Source organism: Artemia franciscana, chromosome 12, assembly GCF_032884065.1.
Source record: "Artemia franciscana chromosome 12, ASM3288406v1, whole genome shotgun sequence".
NCBI lineage: Eukaryota > Metazoa > Arthropoda > Branchiopoda > Anostraca > Artemiidae > Artemia > Artemia franciscana.
The window spans coordinates 17371586-17391459 of record NC_088874.1 but is presented as its reverse complement, the minus strand read 5'-3'; the positions used below and the strand labels follow the sequence as shown (position 1 = coordinate 17391459).

At 34.4% G+C, this 19874-nt stretch overlaps 1 protein-coding gene across 1 annotated transcript in view; it reads right to left on the bottom strand.

Annotated features, from left to right (window-relative positions):
- LOC136033773 (uncharacterized) overlaps positions 1 to 19874 on the bottom strand; it is a 50619-nt gene that overhangs the window by 12027 nt on the left and 18718 nt on the right. The window contains exons 4-8 of the mRNA XM_065714673.1: positions 14202 to 14433; positions 10315 to 10490; positions 7798 to 7948; positions 4911 to 5087; positions 3549 to 3654 (exon numbers count right to left, since the gene is read on the bottom strand). Coding sequence (XP_065570745.1) covers positions 3549 to 3654; positions 4911 to 5087; positions 7798 to 7948; positions 10315 to 10490; positions 14202 to 14433 — 842 coding nt within the window. The remainder of the gene's footprint in view (positions 1 to 3548; positions 3655 to 4910; positions 5088 to 7797; positions 7949 to 10314; positions 10491 to 14201; positions 14434 to 19874) is intronic.

The following is a 19874-nucleotide window of genomic DNA, read 5'->3' as shown; positions in this document are numbered from 1 at the left end:
ACAAGGGGGCTGTAGGAAAGGCCACGGTTCCATTTGTGCCTGTAATCATGGAAATTGAAAATCACAGTATGTTTCCGGTTTCAACAAGCTGCCACCTACCTAAATTTCTGCAGACCAATTGACAGTGGGGACGGATTCAGCTTGGAATTAGCTCACTGCTACACTGAGTGTATACTTCGGTCGTTTTTAGACCGAGTCAGTTCACATCGTGGACGAAATCATGGAAGATTTTATCTAAAGCCTGAACTTAGTTCATTTTTGCAGCCAAAAGGGAAATGCCTGATGGATATAAAACCACAGGCGGACTAAAGCTAACGAATAACTTTTAATCGGTGGATCAATTCTTTGACATAAGTGGGCCCAAATAATGAAGGCTACTCGGGATACAGCAGAAGATAAACTTGGGCTTATGAAGCGTAAAATGAAGACGCGGATACGAGATGATATTAAAGAACTGATTGAAAAAAGCTGATTGAAATCTTCTCTTAGGTCAAATGGAGAACCCTACACAAGCTCCAAAAGTCAGGAAAATAGTCAAAACTTCATGACCGGGAGCAATACAGGCACAGGACAAGCAGATCATGTGAACAAGCTTGAGCAGTCATCAAGGACTCAGAATACTAGGAAGGAGTTCGATTTACTAGAGGAACCTACCAACAGAGCACTTTCACTTGCCATCTCACTTAAAAATAAAAATAGCTACAGAGGAAAAGTAACTACAGACGTCATTTGGTTTTGGCGACACAGCCTTAGCTTAATTCTAGAACTACAGTGGCAGAACACCCTTCTCTAAACATGCATCTGAACGTAGCTACTTTCACTACTCAAGTGTTCTGCACAGGTCAAATTATTTACTCCTTAGGAACTTTACTTCCCTACACTGGACAGTTTTCTTTAGCTTCATTTAGATAATATAGTAGACTAGAAACGAAAATTCTGGAAAAATAATCGAAACTTTGTAACTTCTTGTGGAAATTGTCTTCTCTGTCCCTTGATCCCTAAATCAGGATTGATCTCTTACCGTCTCCGAGAAACAGGCTGCTGATCACTAGAAAAACAAAGCTCCATAGAAGATTTGAGTAACTGAACATTGTTGCTTCATTTTACGTAGAATACAGTACATATATTATGTCAAGTATAATTTCGCCCAGAGATACTGATTAAAGATCCCCTAAAAAAACGATTTGGACAACATAGTGGTGTCAATTAATAAAAATGTAGGACGGAGTGGATTTAGTAGGACGGAGTGGATTAATTATAGGGGTTAGGGACAATATTTTTAATTTATCACTGAAAATATTAAAAAGACACTTTTCAATGGAAATGAAAAAGGTATTTTCCAAAATTAGATCTAGGGAGAAAATTCCCCCCACTCCCTCGATTAAAACCACTCATAGTACAATATCACTTTAGAAAGAAAGTGGGATGCGACCTTCCGTATTGTGTTCGATGATCAGTTAGTGGGCTCTTCATTATGCTCAAATTCAATTAGTGCATTTTCCGTTCGAAGCTAATTAAGCTCAGTCCAATCAGATGTCACATTCCGTAGCCTTTCACCCAAGCCTATACAGGACTGAGATTTTTTTTTCGCGTAAGACACCTGAAATCAGACACGGAAAGTCATAACAGTTTTTATCATTTTCACATCCTAAGGTCAGAAGTCTGGTAAACTTTTCATCTTTTGATACATGGGTGATAGACCATAAAACATCATATATCTTTAAATCTGTCAGACTTAGGCTGTGTAGCGAAAGACAACACCTAGAAACTTATTTATTATTACATTTCAAGCTTTGAACAATAAACATAACTGCAATGAGAATCATCAGTATAATTACAATCTTTTATATATATAAAAATAAGTTGTCTGTGTGTGTGTGTGTGTCTGTCGAGTGACGTCATGTTTGTGTGTCGACTGACGGCATGTTTTCGACTGACGAAATTACAGACCGGGACATCGGGACACAAATGACGACCGGGACACCGCTCACAGGGAATATAAATGACGATTGGGACACTCAAAGAGAAAGCGACCGGGACACATGGAATGTTCGATTAGCAATCACCATCAACAAAGCACCGGGACACAAATGACGACCGGGACACAGGGTGTATAAATGACGACCAGGACATAAGTAAAAAAAACTAAAAAAAAGGTAAAAACTACAAAAAAACTAAAAAGAAAAAAAAACTAATAAAAAAACTAAAAAAGCTAAAAAACTAAAAAAACTAAAAAAGAAAAAAAAAAGAAAAAAAGGAAAAAAAATGAAAAATAAAGGAGAAAAACAAAACTAAAAAAAATAAAAATAAAAAAAAACTAAAAAGAAAAAAGAAAAAAAAAACTAAAAAAACTAAAAAAAAGTAAAAACCAAAAAAAAACTAAAAAGAAAAAAAAGGGGGAAAAATACAAAAATTTATTTCATCACATACCATTTCAAAAACGAATGTATATACAGACACCGGGATACAAATGACGACCGGGACACAGGGAATATAAATGACGACCGGGACACAGGGACACAACTACAACGGGGACGCCGGGGGGCACAAGGGGGATATATAAATGACAACGGGGACACAGGGAATGTTCGATTAGCAATCACCATCAACAAAGCTCAAGGGCAATCATTAGAATCATGAGGTATAACTAAAAAAACTAAAAAAAGGTAAAAAACTAAAAAAAAAGACCAATTCAAAAGGATTGTATATACAGACCGGGACACCGAGACACAAATGGCGACCGGGACACCGGGACACAAGGAATATAAATGACGCCCGGGACGCTCAAAGAGAAATCACAGACTGGGACACCGGGACACAAATGACAACCGGGACACAGGGAATATAAATGACGACCGGGACACAGGGACACAACTACAACCGGTACGCCGGGGGGCACAGGGGGATATACAAATGACGACGGCGACACAGGGAATGGTCGATTAGCAATCACCATCAACAAAGCTCAAGGGCAATCATTAGAATCATGAGGTATAGATGTGAATACGGATTGTTGTACTGTTGTATAATCATGAGGTATATATATATATATATATATATATATATATATATATATATATATATATATATATATATATATATATATATATATATATATATGGCGCGTAACTAATATGGCGCGTAACGACTTACACGCGCGGGGGCTTGGGGGGGGGCGAAGCCCCCCCCCCCCCACCAACTAGGTGTTGAGGTGGCGCGAAGCGCCACCCCAACAGCTAATAAAGAATAAATAAGCTTGTTTTAAAAGGGCCCAAAGAAATGGAAATCGTCAGTCAGGTATCAAAAAGTGATATATCCAGCTTTGGGCAAACAGAATCAATCTTAAAGAAGGTAGAAAGAGGGAAGAGAAGCCTGTTCAAAATTTTTAGATCAATAATAGGAAAGAAAAAAATATATTTCCAAATAAAAAATGATCTAGACAGTAAACTTGTCTAGGAGAATAATGAGTTTCGTTACGTTCTCCATTTACATTAACTAAAAATGAGGACATAATTTTCTAATACCCAAATACTTAATGCAATTCTTACCGGTTCCCAATCATTATGTCCTTGAGCTTCCTCATTTTCTTCATCAAAAGAATCATCGTCCTCAATTGTGTAGTCGATGGCCATGTCACAGATGACGTTTGACGCACTTAAAATGAGTAAATTATTACTAATTTACTTTGCTGAGTTCTTTAAGACTTGGCAAATGCTAAGCATCATGTAATATACTGTCTATATTCAAAAATACCATTCACTTAGAGGGGGAAAGGGGTCAAGGTGCTCACTTAACCAAAAAACAGGTGAATTATACGACATTTACTGGGAACCATTGGAAAAAGTCGAAAGAATTTAGAGAGGTTTGGGGAAAATTGCCACGATTTCTAAAATTAACATAAACAGAAAGAAAATCACGATTTCTAGTTATCAACGACAGACAATTGGGGAAGGATCAGGCATGAACTGAAGCAAGGGGAGAGGTTTTGAGCCTGAATTCTAAAACGACTAGACTTTCTAAGAATTTTTGTTTTCAGTGTTCGTTAATAATTTTTAGAAGTTCGACTATTTTATGATTTAGCATTTACCTTCAAAGCGGTTATAATGACCGTCAAGGCGGTTCACAGGATTTGAAAAGAAATTAAGAATTTGAATTTCTAGAGTTCTCAGAAGTTTAATGACCTATTTTTCAGAGCTTGTTTGAGGGGGATATTAAAGCTTACAAATCCATCTTTTTTTGTTTTAATTTAGAGTATAGATCCATTGCTGAAAGATACCTCTGTCTAACAATAAAACTTTTGAAGTGCATATGAAGCCAATATTCAGGAGGATAAAAAGATAGAAACTTTTAGGAGGTAAAAACCTTTCCGTGCTCATATTTTTCTTACAGATCTATCAGCAAAGGTTAGATTCATATAGCTTCATTTAGTAAAAAGATAATAAAAGGACTTTTTTTGGGTGTATTCTGTGGCATGGTGTGAAATTAATATTACGTCTATTATTATTTTTTCTTGGTCATATCTTTGATTATCAATTTATTTCTTTAGTTTTTTTTTCTCTGAGCAAAACCAGCTTGTCTCTGATAGATATTTATATATCTAGAATGTTATGTGTATAAAATTGAAAAATAAATGAACCTAATCCTGAACCTTTGAACCGTCCACGATATGGGATTTGTGTGTAGATACGACTCACATGTACTCTTAATTAATAGCAGGATTACATCGTTGTAGCAATGTTATTTTTCCATCCATCGGATTACTCCTCAAAGTCACTTCTGACCACAAGCTCTTTCATAGAAAAGGTAATATACAATATCGATACAGTATCGATACTATATCAATGCATATATCGTACTACATATATCGATACTACATTGATACTTAATATCGATACATGAGAAATACTCACTTTTCTCTATTGTTGATGTGGTCTTCCATTAGTAAATGTAATATTTTGACTGGATTGTATGGTATATCAATCAGGGTCATTGGCAATTGACGATGCTGAGCAAGGTATAATAAATTGAACGTAAGGCGACAAAGATATCTTTTCAGTTTTTGCGGATGATCTTCACTAACAAAATTCCTGAAAATGAAGACAACGTCTGAACAAATTATTTCATGTGGAAAATATCTCATGATATATTTAAAAATAACCAAAACAACTAAAGTAGTAAAATTAAGGTCAAACTAAAGTCAAAATTTGGGCAAGATCAACAGACCGAACAACATGAAAATCTAAACATGAATTCAACATCTAACCGAACGTTTCCTTAATAATTATGATAAGAAAAAAAGGATACAGTAGCTTAAAAAAACACTTCAAGATAAAAAGTTCGTGAAATAAAAACAAGCGACGCTATAAAAACCATCGCAACAGTAATTAAAAAAAAAAAAACTTTAAATTTCTATTCAATTCAATGTTACGCGTCGATGATGCCCAGGAGAACATAGGATGTTGATAGAGTGTCACGCTAACTTGGTCGGTTTCGACACTTAAAAGGGGCCTCTGAACTTTTAGTTTGCGGAAAAGGTGCGATCTCTAGAGCATTTCTATAAAATCGTTCAATAAATCAACTTCAATTTGTCAAATACGTGATTGATGTTTTTTTAATTTAGATATTCCTACTTCAATCTTAATAATGTTCCAAGATAATTATACAATCTTTTAGGACCATTATCTGAGTAATCATTACGTAATTGCGCGTCAAAAGAGGTATAAAACGATTATATTTGATAGTTTGGGCAGGACAGATTTGTACCATACCATGAAGTCTCCATACACCATAAAGTCTCAGCTACATACATACTCCCTACACCACAAAGTCTCAGGTGCAAATGTCTCTGAGCTAAGGGTTCTAAATTGTGTAATATAACGGAATATAAGGTAGGTAAGTCGTGCTTGTGGGCTTATTCGAATCGTTTACTGGCATGAGATTTAAGGCTTTAGAGGAATATATCTTTAATTTTGAGCAATAACAGTATTTATGAGAGAAAATGGGCACCCGTTGCTAAACAGTATGTCTATAATAGAATTTGGTCTCTAGAGTGAATTGCAGGTTTCTATCGTAAGTATTTAAGTATTCTAGAAAACCTTTAAGCTCTTATTGTTCTAGAAAACCATGTATGAAGCTTCTGTCATGTATGGATCGTTTACACAATTTAGAAATCTTAGCTCAGAGGCATTTGCACCTGAGACTTTATGTTTCATGTAACCCTCGGAAAGTTATTTTGATAGTTCTCAATATATTAGCTAACAAACAATGGGGGCAATAAGTGGTGCCTGGGAGTGATCAAGGTAATGAAGAGGTGTAAAATTCCCTAGATAGGTTTCTATAGGGGTTTTTAACTTTTATTTTACAATTGAATAAGCTGTCTTTGAAGTTCCTTTGACCATTCCATCTCAATTCTTCTATTAATAACAGCTACAATAACAAAAATAATAACAATAAAAGAAAACTTTCTCATGTTTGCTATTCCCATTTGAAACTTTCTTTAGTATTAGTGAGCCTCGTTCGATTTGTAGTTATTTTGTCGACAGTAATGTTGGATAAATGAACAGTTTGAAGCAATTTTTTCGTCCCTTTTTTATTTTATTTTTACCTAAATCTCTTACATCCTTATAATTTCAACAAATATGAAAGAAAACTTAAGCTATTTTCTTAACTTCACAAAAAAAAATCATTATTCCAGTGCAGTATATAAGCATTTCCCTTTGTAATTTGCCCAAGACTCAATTTTTTTCGTTAGCATGCTTCAGGACAAATATCTGTGGTTGCTTAAAATATTGTACGAAAATATGCCAGTCACTATGGTTAACTCTCTCAAGAAGGACAGTTGCCCAAAGCCAACTCAAATTGCACAGCTATCATAACTCAAGAGATATATAGCCCTTAACTGTCAAATAAACTTTAAAGCTCCAGAGTAACGATCGAGAATTATCAGTTATCTAGCATAGTCTAGGATTGTTTTAGAGGACTTCGACCAATCCTATCTTCGCACAAAATTAGTCTATGGCAAATTGTAAGCAACAATGCAAAACTACTCCCCGGGGCATTCTTTATTCGAGTGAAACTAAAGAAGCTTTTTGTAGTTCTCCTATACACACCTCTTAGGTAGTTTAACATCAAATTATCGAGAAAGGAATGAAAAAATATTTCACAAATAAGTTAATTTTAAGCAACTGGTAGAATCTTATATTTAAATGAAAATACAGGTTGTTCAAACTTCATTTTACTAAATCTTATTTTTTGAAGCAATTTGACTCAGTAGTTAAAAACGTATATATATATATATATATATATATATATATATATATATATATATATATATATATATATATATATATATATATATAACCAAAAAATTGGATCTTGTCCAAAGTCTAATGTGCCAGAGGTGCAAGTAACAACCGTTATGTCATTGTAATATCTAGCTTTTTCTTGCGATCATCATGCAAGGGTATGGCAATGACCCGGAATGAATCTCACCTACTGCTTTAAATATCACATTATCAAGCTACATAGCCCACCCCTTTGATGAAATTCTCTAATGAAAAGCATTAACAGTACCCTGGAAAATAGCCAAAAAGCATATAACAACGCCATCTACTTCTTGAAGTAGCATCTACTTCTTTGAATATCTCATTACCAAATTTCATAGCCCCTTTTCTGAAATCTTCTACTGAATAATAATAATGTAATTTAAAGAACTGAATAACCGGTTGCGCACCTTCACTCCAAAGAAAGAAAGCAAAACGACAAAAAAAAGTAGATCTAAAGAGAAAATTGTTTTACCTGTACGAAACCCTTTTTGGCAGTTTAATGTTTAGAAAGTAGCTATATAAGTTGGTCAGTTGAGCTGAATATGCCAGACCCGGTAGTATACAATTCGTTAATTCGAAAGGATCCATAGAGCTGCTCAAAGAGGCAACTGTAACTTCTGAATCTGAAATAGATTTAAAATTTTAAATGATAGTATTACCACCGATCAGAAATTCTAACAGAATTGAGTGAATGGTAAGAATTTACTACACAACTCATCTTAAAACAAAAATTCTAACAACATATTAGCTTGGTATGAAAGCTCAGTTATGTGATGAAACGCTTATTTTGGATAGTTCAAAACCCATTGACATAATTTGTACTAGACTTGACGAATACTTTCAACACGTCCTCCCCCCTAAACTTTGATAAACTGCGATAAATATATTTTTATAATTTAAGGAAAATAGAATCTAAAGGATGAAGTTTTACACCGTTGCCCCCCTCCGTGCTTTTAATGAAAATTCAATTGTAATATTTAGAGTTTTAGCAATTGAAGTTTGGAATTAAAATCGTCTTGTTTTTTTCTCAATTGGGACACATCCATAAAAAGATATCTAGTTGTTTCATAGACATCATGAAACGATAAGAGACAGCGGGAAAATATACATCTTCTATTTCAGTCGAACTCTGACGCCTTGTTTACTTTATTTAAGCAGACTAAGGAAACATACAGGTGACCTAACATTAACCTGTCATTTCAAAGTTCAAACATCAAGGTTTCTCTGTAAGCGAGAAACCTTCATTTTACTCCACGTTTCTGATATAGAAAAATAAAATTCGAAAATTGAGACTAAAAAGGATAGTGAAAAAAAAAATTGTTGCTCTTTTTCTCGACGTCATTATGAGCCTCAGAATCAGGTCAAAAAATGTACACCATTTCTATACATCAATGGGATTGATATAAATGAAGTAATTGAAAATTAAAAATTTGTCAGAATATAAAATATGGTACTCTCTTCGAGCACCAAAGTGTTATTTTAGCACAATTACAGTGACTTTTTTGACTGTAGTCCCAAGAATCGCTGTGCAGTAGCAAATTTGCTGTGTAGCAGGAAAATTTGGGAAACTGTAGCACTATAGGGACTAACTGTGATGGGAACCCTGCTCATAAATGAACTTAGCCCCTCATTTATTAAACATTCTAACTGACGCAACACATATAACTTGATTTTCTATTTTCTGCCGTTTATACCCTTAAGCCTTGGATGAAGCAATTTGTTATTTGATGATTCTAGATATTTTTCAATCTACAAAATGGCTCTTATTATATGTTTTTTCCTCCACTATTCTATCTTTTAAGAGTTTTGGTTTATGTTAAAACAAATCCTTTATTTGATAAGCTTCAGGCTTAATGCAGATTTTTACGCAATGGATAAAGAAATAAACATTCTTATCATATAATTAGGCACAAATGTAATTTCATAGATGGCGCTGACCATGGTTCTGTAAAATAGGTCAGTTTACTAAGCAAGAACTCTGATGCTATTCCTACAAGTTAAACAAAAAAACAATGCCTCTTACGATGCTTAAAACCCGTGAAGTCATTCACTGCAAAACTCTCAAAAAGTCAGAATTCTGACTTCTGAATTCTGACAGAATGTGAATAGCTTATATTATGTTAAGGGAAACAGTGGAAGAGTATCTATGGGGCAGGGAGGATTAGGGGTTGAACCCCTCCCCCTGGGAGGGATCTCACGTTACAAAAAGCGTCCTAAATGCTGGAACAAACTTCATACAAAACTATTAACTAAACTGAGTTGTGGCACCAGTAGTATATTGGACACTTAATATACCTAGCACTGTGAAGCATGTTGCGAAACGATAACCTTGTTTTGATGCTGATTCAACAACTGGATATACATTATAAAGACCCAGATGACACTATTTAATCAGCACTATTTCATTTGGAGCTGGATAAAACAATTTGTTGGGTTGCAATCCATGAGCTTTGTAAACTCGTTGATACGTTCATTAAAAAAAAATGCTAGGAATTTTTTATCATGTCTTATCAAATTTTGTTTTATCATGTTTTATCAAAGTTTTATCAATTTTTTTTTAAATGACTTCTCTTAGACAGTATCATTGCAAGGTTTATTTAATGGACCCTGAAACGTCATTAAATTTTTTATTAATTAAAATTTAAATAAAAAATCGAATTTTTTGGAACATTCTGTCCCAGGATAGCTCCATAAGGTAGTTTTACTCAGCTATTAATAATATTAGTACCGTTTGAGACCTTAAAATATACTTTATCCCTCTCATCCAGCTTGGGTCACCTTCTTTGCATTGGACAAGTAAAATCCTAATTTGGTTAGCAAGTTTCGCCAGGAAGAACGTATACAATCATTCAGCGATGGTTCGACTAGGCTAAATCTAAGTTCGACTCGTCCAATTAGACCAATACAGCAAAATCCCCCTCCCCCTTTCGTTTTGTGAAATAGCATATAATTAATGAAAATGTCAGAAGGATATTAAAAGCAAGGTTACCTAGTATCTGAAAAAGCGAGTCTGTAACTGATAGGGGAATACGACTTTGTACAATTTGAACGACTTTTCGCTGCTGGGAAATAACTGGTGTTTCAATCCACTTCCCGTAATGATATGACGTGTTAGAAGCCTCAACTAGGGCTGCAGTGATTGGAGAATTATCTTCTTCTTCCATGCTGAAATATACAAAATAGAATAACAAAAATAGATGCAGAGACGCAGACAGATCTGACCCTAGAGGGGTAGGAGCTTTTTCCTAGAAGAGGAGAAACTAAAAAGCGATTCTTATGCCACTAATTGTCAATTTTATCCAAAGAAGGGGGGCTTCGGACCAGTCTCAAAAGAATGAAATCCCCCTGTTATACAGGTATGCATACGAATTATTTCTTATATTTGAACAGAGTATTAGATACGTGATTTTCAAACACTAGTTCTTGAGGTTTTGCAACATAGGCTATGTCAGATTCATCTTTCAACTCTAATAAATTTCTTCAAAATTAACTTTGATATTGCAAGCATCTCCATCGCTGATAACGGGTTTTGTGTTAAATGAGCGATGTTTTATTATTCGCTCTGTTATATCAGTCTCCAATTTCTTTTGTTTCATTTTCCAGCAACTCTTTTTAATTATCTTTGCCTGTAACGCATTGTTTCCCATTATTTTCGGAACTTTAGACTGCAATGACTTAAAAATTGTTTTTGCAGAAAATTTGCCCTGATTTTAGAGGTCCAATGAGTATTAATGATGATAATATTCAATCGTCCTTCTTACTTATTATACATTTCTATACATAAAAACATATTCACCCATTAGTCACTCCGAGAGGACAAATTTGTTCACCTCCTTTACAAATACAGAAGCATTAAAAAAAGTCGTTTTTTTTAAATAAGACAGCTTTACCTCGGTAAACAATTTTGCTATCAAATACACCCTATTTGATTAACGAAAAATTTGAGGAGAAAGGGAGAGTATATACAGTTATTTATTTTATTGGAACGCAATTCATATATTATCTTTTAAAGCAAAGAATTTGAATTCGGCAAATTAGTCTCGTTCCTTAATTATCTGTATATTACTTCTTTTTCTTTTTGTAGTATCCTTTTTTTTATTGATTTTGGCAAGAAACTGGCCGAAACTTACTTTATCTTGAAATTAATAAAACAGTTATTACAGACAAAAATACCGCATATATTTCCAGTCAATAGCATTAAGTTCAAATAGTTTCGTATATTTTAATTCTTTCAAGTTCGTTGCTCCGATCGAAGACCTGGGTCTTGAACGAAATGGTTTAAGCTCCAGAGCTGATAACCAGACTTTCTATCACTCCGTTTTCACATCTTTAAATTAAAACACAATTAATAGTTGTTTTTTTACAGCATACTACTTCAATTACACAGATAACTTAGAACTTCCTGAGCTAAAAAATTTTCCAGTGCATTAACAATAATGAGAAAATTAAATTACAATTATTTTAGTTTTCTTATTATTAGCCTAGCAAACAGACAAAATGAACTTTCCATAGGCATTGACGGATCTAAGGGAAAGGGCATAGAAGGCAGCCTGCTTCGGCGTACGTTCATAGGGGTGCCGTCTCATTAGAAGTTCCTTCTAATGGAAGGAGCTTCGGCAAATTGAAGTATACAAAAAATAATCTTAGAAACAGGACGGCCTAGCAGCGGTAGACAAACTTTAGTATAATCCACAAAGAAAATGATGTGGCATCAAAGGTTTCATATGAAGACATTATAATGATATTTCCTTTGAGAAAAGCATGTAAAGTTAAGTTTTAATGTATAGGATAATATTGATTGTGTGTAATATAAGTAGTAAGTGTACTCTGTCACCAATAAAATGTTGTTACTTTGAATCTTAGAGTTTTTCTTTTATCAACCTAATTATACATTTTAGGATTTACACAAAAAACATACTAACGTTAGTATAACAAATAAAATATATACAGTAAATGAATAGTTCCTTTAGAGTAGTAAAATAACCATAATCTAATAGATCCGTCCCAGTCCATGTGTCCAATGCCAATCTAGCAACGAGTGAAGCGCATAAATTTATTCGAAAATATAAGGACCAACAACGCTAAGGCGCTGTATCCTTGCAAAACTAAACTAAACCTGTAAAGAATTAAATAGTAGTAAAATTAAGCAAATAAATATAACCACCTTGTGATATATTGTTTTCTGAAAATAATCATAAAAACCTGTGGCTACAGTCTTAGAAAACCAAAATTTTATCGACCTAAAAACTAATTGACCAAAACCGAATAAAACGAAATTTTGGAGCTGTAGAGATACCGTTGTAGCCTTATTGCATTTGAAACCTAATGGCTCCAAAAATTACATTTTGCACTAAGCTGTAATTTAATGTTAACATTAAATACAAATAGTTCGCCCTAAAATGGACCAAATAGGCTGATGCAGAGATAAGCAACTTTTGAGATATAGGTTCACCCTGTTCAAACTGAATACAGTTCAAATCTTACTTCCGCTTTTAATCGTGTATGGCTAGTAAAAATTTCAAAGACTCATAAAGATAGCCGTTTCTTAGAGCTTTTCAAGGCTCATCTTTCAAACATTTAATATTCGGAGACATATTTCAAAAGATTTTTATTCATTATGAGCCAATAGTATCAAAGCAACCTTAGTTAATTGCATCAATTAGCTTTTGTTGTTGTATTATTTGTTATGTTTTGTCACCCGAATGTTATTATACTCCGAAACAAAATTAAGCCTATGAATCAGCATTACTATAGTAGAACAGAACAATTCCAGTTATTGAAAATTTTCCTCATGTTGCTCTCTATGACAAAATTGATATTCCGCTTCGTTGGATATCAAGTACTAAATTTACATTAAAAGTTAATTATTTATAAGTCAAGGTAACAGGATCAATATATGAAAAGGAAGGTATAAACACAAAGCTGTTTCATTAGTCCTTTTTTCAAGGTCTCTGGATCACCTTCAAGGTCATTGTATTATATATTACAGAAATAAAACACTTAATATTCGGAGATTATTTTAAAAAGTTTTTATTCATTATGAATCCGTGTTGTCAAAGCAGCCTTACTTAGTTACAGCAATTAGCTTTTGTTGTTTATTCTTTTCATCACCCCAATGTTATTACGTTCCGAAACAAAACTACATCTATGAATCAACATTACTTTAGTAGAACAACTAAAAGTTTCATTAAAAGTTTTTTTCATAAAATTCATAAAAAAGTTTTTTAAGTGACAAATAAACCAATATATGAACATTTTACATGAACAATATATGAACATTTTGTCTGTACAACTTATAATAGTCGTTCGCTGTAAAATAGAGGATAACTCAACAAAACCTTCAGTTAAACTATAAAATACTCCCACAGCTCCTAAAAAGTTTAAAGAACAAGAAAGTGGGACAAGCAGAAGCTCACTTTATGTAAGTCGCCACTCAGGCTGAGGCAATCTGCTACTTTTCCAAAATATTAAATATCTTATAACTTTCCATGATAATGCACCATTCAAACAGATCCAATTAATGGCATTCTTCTCTTTAGCATATCCAGTTTTTTTAAGTGTAATTTACCAGTATGTTATTTATCTTCTATTGGTCTCTCTAGTTTCTTTTTGCGGTCTTCATTTTCCTTGTCAATTTTTTTAATTCAGCCCCATTTTTTGTAACGTTTGTTCCACTTAATCTCTTATATTTGGTTTTATATCTCCTTGTCTTCGAGATAGTTAGGATCTTTTGAGCTTTGCTGTATTCTGGGGATTGTTTTTTTTTTTTATTAAATTCTCCAAATTGAGTTATTTTTTAAATTAATTCAACACTTTCATTTGTATGCGAAGGACTTTTCCGAACCACTATCGTCTTTTAAAATTAAATTTACTGACCTTATTTGTTCAAATTCCTTGGTAGGTAAAATATCCTGAAGTTCTTTTAAATTCTTGAAAACTAGCTTTTTCCATTCTTCCCTAAATTTTGCTAATTCTGTTTGTTTTATGCGGATTCGCTTCTTATAATCACTGACAGTCCGCTTATTGCCTTCAACAAATTCGGATATCTTTCGATTTCTTTTCTTTTGTAGAACACAACATTGCTGACATGACTGAAGATCCTTTGTCACTGGAATAATGCAACAATTACTAAATCAAAAAAGCCAATACATGCTAGGATAAACACGAATTCAGTAGAAGGATTTGAGCCAACCCCTCCCTCTTTGTATGTCAAGGTAAAATAGTAAAAACTTTTAAAAAAAAATAGCGTTTGCTAAGAAAATCCCAAAATCGTCTTGTTTTAATATTTTTTTTTTTTTTTGTACCACTACACAGCTTAAAGCCATTGTGAAGAGACACATTCATTTTATTATTCAATGAGAAATCATATGCTGTTTACAGTGCTAGTAATTTTTAATTCCAATAAATACCACTTTAAAGCATCAAAAATTTGATTATCCAGTTTCCTAATTCCTTTGGTGCTAAGCAAAGGCTATACATAAGGTTCGCATTTATTTCGAGCCTCCGAAAGAGGTTGGCAGACACTCGACACATCAAAGAAAAAAAAACATATACTCTTTTGTGATAACCAGGAAAAAACAATTTTTCCCCTTTCTCCAAAGACAGAATTCTGGTGCTAGGCACCCCCCGGAAAGTCCCCAGTGGAAAAGTCACCCTCGGATAATTCCCCTAATATCCCCCTGGATATTTTCAGATGTTCATTAGAAATCAAATTGAAAGTTATACTCCCTCTTTCAGTAATAACATAAGATTTTGCCATGGCAGAGTGGTATTTCCTACCCTTTTGTGGCGTTAAACGACAATTTTTGCCCAAATAGTGCTATAAAATCATCGAGTGAAAATCCTGAGATAGGCAATTGATTTAGAATTATAAAAAAAAACCTAACCGCTGAGCTTTCCCGTTTCAGAGACAGTAGTGCCACGCCTTGGAGCGCTCGATCCTAAAGATGCACATAGTCCATAAAAAATAAACGGATAAACCAGAAAATTATTTTAAGCTTCATTTATCTAAGTTTATTCATTTGAGGCTTGATAAAACTGTGTAGAGTGTTGTATAATTTTGTGTTAATCATTATGGAGGAGGATTGGTGGATTTGTGCGCAGGTGAGGGGAGTGTACTTCTATTTTTAAAAACTGTACTTTCACACCCAAATTTTCCATCTCTAAATGAATCTTTAGGTATTTATAGAACAATATTTGGGAGAGGGGGATTACATTGAGGAATGAACTCTTACATTCAAATTCCTACTAGCACATAGGTGGAGAAGAGGAGGGGCATCGTGAGCTACACCAGGAAAATCCTGTGGGGAGGGGGTGGTAAGTGCCACAAGGAGCTATGTATTCATTCAGATTTAAATGGTAATATTTCTCATTTCCGTTCGTATACATCATTTAATATATTCTTGTCCCCCAGGGCATTGTCCCCTACTAGTGTCCATAGGGAATATCCCTATAAAAAAGGTTGGTTCGAGGAATCCGCCTTAAAATTCGAGGAATAAAATTCGAAATATCAAATCAGACTTCGATATTTCAGGCTCCCTTCTTGATAAATATCTTAAGGGGTTGTTTTTTCAGGGATGATTATCATTTTTAAAGCATTTTTTTCTAACAAATATTAAAGAACGTACTCCTTTAGCCATCTTACCCCTCCCCCAAGACAATGACTTGCTGCTCTTCCTTAATATAACATCACTGTATTGCAAAGCAAATCAAATTAGTCAAATAAAACACTAAGATAAAGGCCAGAAACTAAGCGTGCTGTCACCCTGCAGCGCCCTTGTGGACATTACTTACACTTTTCCACCTGCTAGAAATTTCCCCCGTAATATTCTCTCCATATGTAAAATTGTGCATCCAAAGAGAAAGAAAGACAAATATAAAGAAAACTGTACATGGATTCATGAAAATTCCTACAAGAAAATGTTTCCCCACTGAAAATTCTCTCGCAGGAAATCTCTCCCTCCCCCTCCGGAAAAACTTATCCGCGATAAACGTTCGTATTTTTCTCAACAACAAATGTTATATGTAAACAGTGGAAAAATTGCAGGGCTGTGGGGGGTCATATTATCCTCAGAGGCATATTTCTTCAATTGCGATGATTGCATAATACTTCTTTGACAAAAAAAGAAAATACACAATTTCAAATAATTGTAGATGAGAGCTTGAAACCTCTAAAGAAAGGTTCTGTTATTTTGTTGTAGTTAGAGAGGGGGCAGAAGCCTAAAGGGTGCATTTTAATACAAAAACATCCCAACTCTCATTGACATTCATATAAATACAGAATTAGTTCTAAGGAAAGAGTGGAAGGGGTAGAGGTAGAAATTAATATATAATCCATTTTGATTTCCAGAAATATTTCTGATCGAAGCTTTTATTATGGAAATAAAGAGTAACATTAAAAACCCAGATGAGCAGAATTTAATCAGTATATGAATGGACTGCCCCTTCCTCGTCCCCCAGCCTCCTGCTCGTGGTCTTAGAAAATTCTAAAGATGCTCATTCGACTGAAAATTGAGAATTTTAGTCCTATTTTTAAAGTTGAAAGTAACTGAAGACCAGCCGACCCCTGTCCTACAATTGTTTAAATTAATATTTGTTCCCTTTCATTACCCCTTAGGACACCTGATCAACAATTTGAGGTAACTATTTTGTACTTTTTCTGTAGCTGCTTGATTTTGCATGTGGGAAATTTTCCAGAGGAAGGGGAATAAGATCCCAAAATGCCATGTCCTTTACCCCCCCCCCCCCCAAAAAAAAAAAAAAAACAAAAAAAAACAGAAATCTGAAATTCAACTCGATCTCTCAGCCGTAAGACAAACAGCATATAGGCTACTAGCCAAACTACCCATAAAATTCGTCACCTTTTAATGAAACCAATTGACTGTGTACAATCTTAGTAACGATATGCACTTGCTTGCCTTCGGGCTTCAGGCATAACAGAGAAAAAAGCGGACACACTCTTGTGAGCATCCGGAAACCAAATGACTCTGATTGTAAATGTACTCCAAATAGACCAAGTTATAGCCCATTGCATAGCATAAAGTGACATTTTTTCAGACTAATGATAGGCTGGGTGCTATGAGCGCTTATCAATTCTTTGAAGTGAAGTAAGTATAAATTCACCAGAAGCTATCAAGAGGGTTTCATTTCGTATGTTAGTTGCTTCAAATGCTGTTAATTACACTTTAAAGAAAATACAAAGCCTGATGATAATTGTCCAGGTTCAGTATTCAGCATCCAGTATCCAAAATTAATCAGCCTAACAAGTGGTTAGATTAACAGCAGCAAAAAACAAGTTGACCAGTGGGGTCATTGTTTAAGGTATGGTAAATTTAAGACTGTTCACTATGTAGTTGGAAAGGATTACAACTCTATTCGTATATTCTGAGACAAATACAAATATGGCTGACTTGAGGGCCTCCTACAGCTAATGGTGTTAAAAAATAAGGGAAAAGAAAGCCAGTCAGAAATGATTATGCGTTGAGACATGTCTAGTAGAGTAACTACTAAATATTTTAAAGACTGTTATACCAACTTAATCCTAGAGCCCAGCAATACCACTTCGTTTCCCTGTTAGGCTATAGTCGTAGACAATTTCTTGAAATGGAATTTGCTATAGTTCCATGGCTTGTTTTTTATAAATACTCTGTTCGGGTTTTGTTATGTTTATGCAATAATCTTAAACACAATCTCTTTTAAAGTAAAGATTAATGCTGCATGACAGCAATGGCGTTCCTATTAAAATTAAACACATCGCTATAAATGCTAGTCAGATGAGTATTCTTATAAGAGTGATATAAAACTTGTCCATATTCTCGGTTTGCCTTACGAGATTTGACTCCGCAGAGGTGTCCATGAAACTAGTATTGGGACTCCAATCACAGTTTTCAAAGGTCATCCCTCAAGTCTCCAGGTGAAGCATCCCTTGACACTGCAATTAAAATTTTCTGACCCCAATACCATTTGAATTTAAATCTGAAGACATGCTTGTATTCTAACTTGGATAGTCATAGGCCAATCTTGTGGCAAAAATGGAATTCATCTACTATTTCTCTCACTGCACAAACATGTTCTGAACATTCAGAACGAAGAACTTTAAAAACCGAACTTAACAATAGAGAGCTTTGTACACTTTTTACTAAACATGTACATATTTAAAAGGGGTTTTTCTAATTATTTGGGTACCTAATCTTCTTCCAATTCTACTTCCGCATCACTACCTACCAGTGTTGTGATAAGTACTTCAAATTTGTGCTTAAGTATCAAGTATTAAGTACTTCAATTTTTTTTTTACTTAAGCATCAAGTATTAAGTACCGAACCCCGATTGTATTTAAGTAGTACTTAAGTTTTAAGTACAGAACTTGTACTTAAGTATTCCTTCAAGTACTACTTAAGTACAACTCTACTAGCACCATTTCTAGCTCAGTCATATCTAGTTGTATAATGGAAATATAATAAAGTCATATAATAAAGGCATTATGCAGTTTAAACAAATAATTAAACACCACGAAAGACAGTAAAGCTCCGCTTCTTTGAACGTTAGTTAGTTTTAAACAGTAACTGTGCCACATGTATCCACTTGACGTAAGTCATCCAACAGTCTACCAAAGTAACTAATTATGGGATTCTAGGTACTTCTAGGAATTCTTCAGCGGGTGTTTTCTTCTTTTTCCATTTAGTCTGAACTGCACTGTTCTAGGTCAAGAAACATTGAAAGAAGTGTAGCCTCCCTTACTCAAGGTTAATGATTTGTCTTCTGGTGGAGATGCTGGTGCTGGGAATTTGCTTTTAGCACAGCTAAGCACTCAAACCTGAGGTCTCCTAGCAAATTCCTTAGCGGAGACAAAATGGATCCTCCAGTTGAAAAAAAAGTCTTTCAATATGAGCTGAAGATGGCAATACACAGTTGTACTTTCGAAAGACTTGCCACACATAAGGGTAAGCCATTAGAATGCAAAGGTCCCTCCGTTTGTTTCCTAGAAACTGCAAAACTTCTATCTTCACTTTGTTAACTGCAAAGTTAGACTGTGACGAATCGCTCTCATCTTCTGAGGATTCGTAGAAACCATCCCCTGACAAGTAGCTTGACTTGTCGTAATCAGGACCACTTGTTCTCATCCTTTTAGCCTCTTCAACCAACATTGTTGCAGCTGCTTCTTTCCAGCTGTCGTGGAATATTTTGTTCTTGAACATGGGAGTGCTGCATGTTGCGAGGACGCAGTCTTTGCAGCTTTGGACAGAGCCCCCCAGAAAGCTAAACCGCAACTTAACATCATCTAGTAGTGTGCTAACCAGTGGAGCAGTGTACTGCACAGACTGCTTGAGCTTCATCAGTTTTTTTCTGAAGGCTTTCGGTTATCGGCTAAATGCTATTAAAGAAACATCTTTCTTTAAGAAAAACTTTTTAGAACAATTTTTTACCAAATTCATTTTATTTAAAAAACATGCGACGGACAGAGCCGATTATTAGTTTTTATTGTCATACACACACAAAAATTCGTCAACAAGTCAAAATTAACATTCACAAAATTCTAATATATACAATTAA